The sequence below is a fragment of the Trachymyrmex septentrionalis genome, unplaced genomic scaffold (genome assembly GCF_001594115.1).
Source record: "Trachymyrmex septentrionalis isolate Tsep2-gDNA-1 unplaced genomic scaffold, Tsep1.0 scaffold14, whole genome shotgun sequence".
Lineage (NCBI taxonomy): Eukaryota > Metazoa > Arthropoda > Insecta > Hymenoptera > Formicidae > Trachymyrmex > Trachymyrmex septentrionalis.
Window position 1 is genome coordinate 479,467 of NW_017304543.1, and position 8,343 is coordinate 487,809.

At 33.6% G+C, this 8,343-nt stretch overlaps 2 protein-coding genes across 4 annotated transcripts in view; both read left to right on the top strand.

The window, feature by feature from the left end:
- Positions 1–3,759, top strand: part of LOC108745580 (serine/threonine-protein phosphatase 2A 56 kDa regulatory subunit gamma isoform-like) — a 25,839-nt gene extending 22,080 nt beyond the window's left edge. For 2 of the 3 annotated variants that reach the window (XM_018481809.1, XM_018481808.1), the window contains exons 4-9: positions 212–414; positions 787–1,181; positions 1,263–1,596; positions 1,659–1,877; positions 2,238–2,462; positions 2,571–2,720. In XM_018481809.1, the coding sequence (XP_018337311.1) occupies positions 212–414; positions 787–1,181; positions 1,263–1,596; positions 1,659–1,877; positions 2,238–2,462; positions 2,571–2,720 (1,526 nt within the window). Of the gene's footprint in view, positions 1–211; positions 415–786; positions 1,182–1,262; positions 1,597–1,658; positions 1,878–2,237; positions 2,463–2,570 lie in introns of all 3 variants that reach the window. The other variant, XM_018481810.1, reaches the window with a different exon arrangement.
- Positions 3,760–6,911: 3,152 nt separating this feature from the next.
- The window catches only part of LOC108745473 (riboflavin kinase), a 3,554-nt gene continuing 2,122 nt past the window's right edge, over positions 6,912–8,343 (top strand). The window contains exon 1 of the mRNA XM_018481643.1: positions 6,912–7,136. Within this exon, the coding sequence (XP_018337145.1) occupies positions 7,049–7,136 (88 nt within the window). The 5' untranslated portion in view covers positions 6,912–7,048. The remainder of the gene's footprint in view (positions 7,137–8,343) is intronic.

Consider the following 8,343-nt stretch of genomic DNA (forward strand, 5'->3'; position numbering starts at 1 on the left):
TTTATAGCAAAGCTATTTGTAGCAAAATAATTCAAACGAGAAAAAGAAGTGGATAGCACAAGAAGGATGCTTTCGAATGTATCCCTTCGTATTAGAGTGCATCGATATTCTCTTGTAGACTAATATGATTAATAGCCGCAATATTATTCTCGCTTCTTAAGGTACAAGCTGCCGAGTGTGGCGGCATTAATCACCGGCTATCTGATTCCAGAAACACAACAGGTAAACGAGCGGGAAGAACTTTTTATACAGAAGCTACGACAATGCTGCGTCCTTTTCGACTTCGAATCCGATCCGTTGTCGGATTTGAAATGGAAGGAGGTAAAGCGTACTGCTCTCCACGAGATGGTCGAGTACGTAACCAAAAACAAAAATGTTATTACCGAAGCGATATATCCCGAAGCGGTGAACATGGTAAGAGCAGCATTCTAACATATTTGACGTACATGTGTAAGAGCATGAACTGTTTGAAATGCATGAAATTTTTTGTAGATTAGAAATACAAAGCTATGTAAATGCTAAGAAATTAGTTTTATATAAAAATGTAGACCTTAATGAAAAATATACCTGCATGAGAGTAAAAAAGAAAAAGCAATTAATAATGCTAGCAAGGAGCATAATAAAGTCGGTATATGTAAAAATATGATAAATATTCTTTTTTAGCATTTACATTACCTTTATATTTTTAAAGAGGACATGAGATACGTGTAGAAACATAATCTAAATAATGGTACATTGAGAGAATAAAGTTGAAAGATTTTACTCAGATGACGGAAATCCTTGCAGTTCGCCGTGAATTTATTCCGGACGCTACCCCCGTCATCAAATCCTAATGGTGCGGAGTTTGATCCAGAAGAGGATGAGCCGACGTTGGAAGCGGCTTGGCCACATTTGCAGCTCGTCTATGAATTCTTCTTGCGGTTGTTGGAGTCACAAGACTTCCAACCGTCTATAGCAAGACGTTATATAGATCAAAAATTCGTGCTGCAGCTTTTGGAGCTATTTGACTCTGAGGACCCGAGAGAGAGGGATTTTCTTAAGACTACCCTCCATAGGATTTACGGAAAATTCCTAGGACTGAGGGCGTACATTAGGAAACAGATCAATAACGTTTTCTATCGATTTATTTATGAGACGGAACATCATAATGGTATTGCAGAACTACTTGAAATTTTAGGAAGGTAATAATAAATTCGATAAAAATATAATGCGCAATGTTAAAAAATTTATAAGATATTTATCAGCGTTTATTTTCTTTACAGTATTATAAATGGCTTTGCTCTGCCACTAAAGGAAGAGCATAAGGTGTTTTTGTTAAAAGTCTTGTTACCCTTGCACAAAGCTAAGTCATTATCCGTATACCATCCACAACTAGCGTATTGCGTTGTTCAATTTCTGGAAAAGGATCCGTCGCTGACGGAACCCGTAATTAGAAATCTGCTAAAATTCTGGCCAAAAACACATTCCCCTAAAGAAGTTATGTTCTTGAATGAGCTTGAAGAGATCTTAGACGTCATTGAGCCAGCTGAATTTCAGAAAGTCATGGATCCGTTGTTCAGGCAATTAGCCAAATGCGTATCATCACCGCATTTCCAGGCAAGTATACAATATTGCTATTTTGTTTTGTGCGACATCTAACTTATGCTCACTTGTTTCAGGTGGCGGAAAGAGCTCTCTACTATTGGAATAATGAATACATAATGTCTTTGATATCGGACAATTATTCCGTTATCTTACCGATAATGTATCCAGCTTTTTATAGGAACTCCCGCAACCATTGGAACAAGACTATCCACGGTTTAATTTACAACGCCCTAAAACTTTTCATGGAAATGAATCAAAAAGTATTCGACGAATGTACAACACAGTACTATCAGGTATATTTATAGGTCAATTTATAGGTCTGTTTCTATTCCTGCACTAGACTCTCTGCACTAGAATTTTCTTTCTTGTTTTCGCTTAATATCAAAAAACTATTTCACTTTTTTAAGTTCCAAAAATGTACAACTAATTCAATTATAGAAAACAGATTTATTTTCAGTAATATGTATATGCTGTATAAATAAATCATTAAATTAATTAGCTGTATTCAGCATTACTTAAAAATATTAAATATGTTTTGACGAATCAATTTCATAATTTCAAACATAACTTTACATATGTTAATTTGATCTTGCAGAAAGATTCAAACATTAACAACGCACTTATCATATTTATTTTTATTTAAAACTTTGTAGGAACGTCAAAGAGAACGAAAGCTCATGAAAGATCGAGATGAAGCATGGATGCGCGTTGAAGCGCTCGCGATGAGGCATCCAAACTACAATGTGGCAAATAAAGGCACAACGAATAACACCTCCTATACATCACCTCAACATATAGATAATTCACCGCCTGACGAAGACGGTGACACGGATCAAACTCCGCTTACCTTGGAGAAAATTGAAGCTAAAGCTAATGAGGTATGAATTGATATCCGTTGTTATTTTTTATTTGAATGCTCTGTTATATAAAGCATTATCAGCATTGATATTCTTAGATATATCTTAAATAAGCGTTTTGTTATACAGGCGAAAAAAATGACAAACGTGAACAAAGTGAAACCGCTTTTACGAAGAAAGAGCGATTTACCACAGGATTCATACACAATGCGGGCATTATCCGACCACAAACGCGCCGATGAATACCTTGTTACACCGCCAGATCCTAATAATTGCTAGTCTCTACCACAACCACTTCCCATGTATCCTCTGTTTTGCTGTAGCAACATCGGAAGTTAGTTTTCTTTCTAGAAGGAAAACGGCGATAAGAACGCAAATGATTTTGGCTGAGAGTCTCACTATGCGAAATCAATTATGTATTGTCATTTCAATATATATCACATCATATTTGCTTTTTTAAATAGAAAAGAAAAGAATCCTATTATCCCGCCGTGCATATATGCGATTCAAAGACACAGTGTATAGGTACTCATAGAAGCTTACAGAAAAAATTTGTTCTTTATAGAAATGCGTTGTATTTATTTCTTCATTATGGGAAAAAAAACATTGCGATTAAGAGGATGTGTAATAGTATCATTATAAAAGACGCGCATGTAGTAAACAAAACAGGCTCTAAATACATTAGAATCGCCATCATCGGAAGCATTCTGAGGTGCTACCCTCTGCTATGTCTCAACAATAAGATAATATACGAATAATGTACGTAAATGAGATTTAATTGTGGATACTACGGTTGTAATGGATTTGGTTCTATTCTATTCTACAAGAGATTTTATACACAGATGAGAGATATGTATGCGGAAATGTGATCGAAGATATACACGTATGTGCTCTCGATGTTGTAACCTATATTACTGCGCTATGCGAGCTTGTTGTGTTAACATTCTTGCGAATGAGGCGTTTCCATTTATGTGCAAATGATATATACATATATAAATATACGTACTTGCTTTAACACTACAGGCTCGTTGTAGTAAGAGAATAAACATAAATAAATGAAGACGAAGAAGAAAAATACACGCGGGCGCGCGTTATCTTAGGATGTATATGATAGTGCTATTTTAAAAATAATAGATTGCTACGAGAAAATCTGGATACTTCTGAGTGTACTACTTTTATATCTGTTGTGCCTAGATGCCTGTGGAAAAAAAAGAATGCCTCCATGTGGGGCCTATACATATATTATGAACAGCAAGATTAAGCAGCGAGTTTACATGTCGCTTTGCCAAATATAATCGATATTACAGAATTTCAGTAACGCTTGCATAACATGTTGTGTTGTTAACTCATTGATCTTGAGATTAATTGAAAGATTATACTGTTGCGGCCCAGAGATAGAAGAGAGAAGAATAAAAGAAGAGAAGGAGAAGGAAGGATACAATACAATTTAGTCCTTGCGCTGCTGGCAGGTTGTTACGTTAATAATCGAGGATACCTTGTTGAACATAGATAAGATAAGCACTTATATTAAATATTAGAAATTAAAACTACGAAGATAGATTTCTAAAATTATTTACTTATTAATTATTCCTATTCAAAAGAGAGGAATGGCCATTTCAGCTAATTGAGCATTAATTAGTGATATAAATATCATTATAATTATTATATATAGTTATTGTATTATTTTTATATAGTAATGAATAATGACGAAAATAGGGTAATAGTAATAATGTAGTAGCTGGTACATGTGGCAAAATGCCTTGAATTCGTTTAGTCTATCCGAAAATCTACGTTTTTCCCAAATTAGATCGATAATAAATAAAAAAAAATATATCGTCACGTGTCAGAGAGAAAGAAAGGGAGAAGGGGAGAGATAGAGAGAGAGAGAGAGAGAATTCTTATATGCCGCATGCAGTAATTCGAAAAGACATCGAATCAGATAGTCTTCGCGGATGTGAATGTGTACGCCTGCAAAAGCTTAAATCGAATTATAGAGGATCGGAAAAGGAAAAAATAATCGTAATAATAATATTACTATTAATAACAATAACGCTGTTATTAAGAGAATATAGAATTGCCGGATCGTTAAAAAAAAAATGTAATAAAGACGTTAAATCTTGCATGGTACCGTGAGAGTTTTTTCATACGTATTATGCGTAAGGCATTATAGAAACATTCATAATTAAACACTAAATTATACCAATCTCGATCTGATAGAGATTTTTAAACAAGATACGCGGATCTTTTTTTTTCTTGCGCGTCTGCAGTGGATATTATTATGTGATATTATATGTTACGTCGAAATTACACAGATTTTAATCTTTACATTCGAGTCAGGAGTAATTGGAGGAAATCGGAGTCAGGAGGTATCTCGACTGAACATTAATATAGGATTAAAAAAAGTTTTTCTGTTCGTGGTTTTCGAGATTGAGCGCATTCAAGAGTCCTCGATTGAAATCCACTTATGTGAGACCTCGTGCGCAGTTTGCATTTCATGTACCTGCATATATCGTGTAAATAATACAATTATTTTTAAACGCGCATTTTTCATTTTCAGTTCCAAAGACACGCTCGTCTCGATGAGCGTCGTGTTAGAAAGATTTAACGCACTCTTTTTCATTATTTTATTTCTCTTTTATTTTCTTTCTAGATATACGGAATTTCTGTAACGTTTACGAATTTATCAACAAAAATTTAGAGGAAAAATTTATCATTTTATTTTTTAATTATACGTAGATTTTATTTAATTTTTTCGAGCGAATTTATAATTGTACGTATATGTAATCACTTTTGACAGATGCGCGCAATACGTATATACAACTCTAAAAGAGAACCCAGATAATACAAAGTTCAAAATCAAAGAAAAACTTAAGTCTTAAAGACATCTTTATAAGAACCGTCTTAAACGACCCTTAGCCGTTCAATATTAATATATAATTATTTTGATACCTCTCTTAAATAATTCAAAACAATCTGATAGCCGAATCTTTATCTGATAGATAATCTCCAAATAATCAAGTAAAAGAATAAAAGTCTCAAAGACTTCTTTGTGAAAACCGTCTTAAGTGGCCTCTAGATATAACATATACAATATCAAATATTGTGCAATAATATATTGATCGTCTAAAAGCCACTTTAAAGACGTCTTATGATTTTAAACATTGTTATCTGGGAAAGATCTCTATGTAAATGCATACACAGTGGCAATATTGTAAATGTCGCAATTTGAATTGAGAGGGAATGGAGTAAAGAGAAATCAGTATCACATAGAGAAAAAAATATCAGTAACAGATAAATTTTTACAGACATAATTTCACTGAAGACATTATGAGTTCTCGGTTGTAACGGAGATAACACATTTAAATTAATTTATATTAATTTTAACTATCCTTATGCCGAACATTATATGGAGCGCATCATTTCACAAGAAGGAAAATTCATTGCTCTCTGTGGATATGAGCAACGTCCGTTCTATTTGGATGTCGTTCGAGCGATCGAATTGAATTCGAGCGATAATATTTCGTACACGTATCTGCAATTTGTTAAAAACATAGTTTTATAGTAAATAAAGAGGATTAAGAGAAAAGAGCAGAAGCATTCTTACGAGAAACGTTCTTTGTATGAATTTATGAAACATTCGATATCGAATAGCTACAAGAAACTATTAAATAACAAAATTTTTATTCTTAAACGTATTACAATATTTCCTACGACGCAATATGTAAATGGCTGACAATTTTTATAACATTTATAGAAAACAAAAAGGAAATTAGAAGAAAATTCTAATATTCTTTATCGCTTTAGCAATAAGTTTGTTCTTTGCAACTGTATTTCTTGCACAGTTTAAAAACTTTCCTCTTTTTTCCTCCATGTTGAAGAAAAAAAACCAAGAAAAGATGAACAATGCAAGAAGTTTCGCTAAAAAGAACAAGCCTGATACCATCATCTCAGATACTCAGATCTGATTCCATTTCATCATGTAAGATTAACTTCAGTCTCGGTTCAATTTACTGTTTTATGTTTTCCTAATTCTAAAAATTAAAAAGATAAATCGAGATTCAAGCTAATTTTACATTAGTGGAGCTGGGCCTTAATTGATTAAAAAGATGTTTCGAAGTTAACGTAGGAGCGGAGCACAAAGATACAATTGAAATATTTCTATATTTCGAAGAGACAAATAATGTGTCTTCATATGCTTAATATAAAGTTGTTAAAGCAAATGTTTGTGGACAAACTACTATTTTTATGATAATCTCTCTATATTTATTTTTATTGTGTTTACGAAATGTGAAAAATTAAAACATTAAAAAAGATTGAGGAGATATTGCAGAAGAAGAAAGCTCGATCTCGCTGAGAGTCTCGAGGCAAATCCTAGATTTATTATTCTGAAGACAGAGAGAGAGAGAGAGAGAGAGAGAGAGAGAGAGAGAGAACGGAATTTATTGGCAATGTCAACATTGCATCACGTATTGATATGAGCTATCAACGAGGATATGCCACGTCATATTATTACTTATTGTCGTGATGTTTATCTCTGCCGCTTTCTTTCGCGAATTAAGCGTAGAACAGTGTAGATCGAAAATAAACATCTGAAATAAACAACTGTTATGGGCAGCAAGATCTTGCCATGCTTCGTGTGCGGAACCATCATCAAGGGTTTCGGCAGAGGTTCGAAGGAGCTCGGCATTCCGACAGGTATCATTTCATCCTTCGAATGCCTGTTTAACATGTCATTCGATCAACGATCTGATTCACGCAACAGCAAAACGCCGAGTATCGGTTGTCACATATCAATATTGACAGTAACGTTCCGAGTTTTCCTGTCATTTAAAAATAACAGAAATCTGCCCTCACAAGCACGTTTTATTTATCCCTCTTTCTCCGTTTAGATTAAAATTAAAACTGCTCGTTTCCAAACATATGCTTTTGCTTTAGGTTAGGATTCTTTTTTTCATTTCGAATCGATAGATATTTGTTTTAAATGTGCGCCTCTCTCATTTTATGTTCTCCGCTTTCTCACCTCGAGACCCAAGTTGTAGCTACGTGATATATATATTTTTTAAGAAATAAAATAAGTAGAGAAATTATCCTGATTTGCTAAAACGATTGATACACTTGACGAGTAATTGTTTCAATATTATTTAACTGTTTCTGTTTCTACCACACAGTGTGGTTTAATTTTAATCTCGATTCACAACTAACTCTATATCTTTTGTAGTTTTAAAAATTTGTAAAAGATAAAGGTAAGTTGAACCGGAAATTGAAATTAATCTACATTAGGCAACAGACCCATTTATCCCAAGCGACAAACGAGAACTGAAAATTTACGTTACGCTCGATATGTATTGTTGATTTTGGAGGCAGATAATTTAATCGATTAACAGATAAACTTTCAATAAATAGATATAATAATTTCGACGCATGATATATTTAAGACACACATCATTTTATTCACAATATATATATATATATATATACACACACACACAGTGCGACAAATATGTTCCCGGACACGAACCACATCTCAGCAACCAGTGGCAACATCTGTGCGTTCAAACATACATTTGAAAGGTTTAACATTTCCCTATCATCTATCAAAGTTTCATTCATTTTGGTTGACATATAACGAAGACATCACAGTTCATGTTAAATAAGATTTTGGTCGAGGTAGAAATTTTAATATGGAACAAAGAGCAGTGATTAAATTTAACGCAAAACTGATCGCTTCTTAATGTGTGTGGAACAAACTTCGCACAAACCTTTGTTTTACCCAAATCTTCATGTAATATGGTTCGAATCGTTTCTCTATTGATATTTAAAGCCTCCTCCATCATTTTTAGTGACGCATTGCGATCGTTTGCAACAAAATTACATACTTTTTCGATCATTTCGGGTGTTCGAA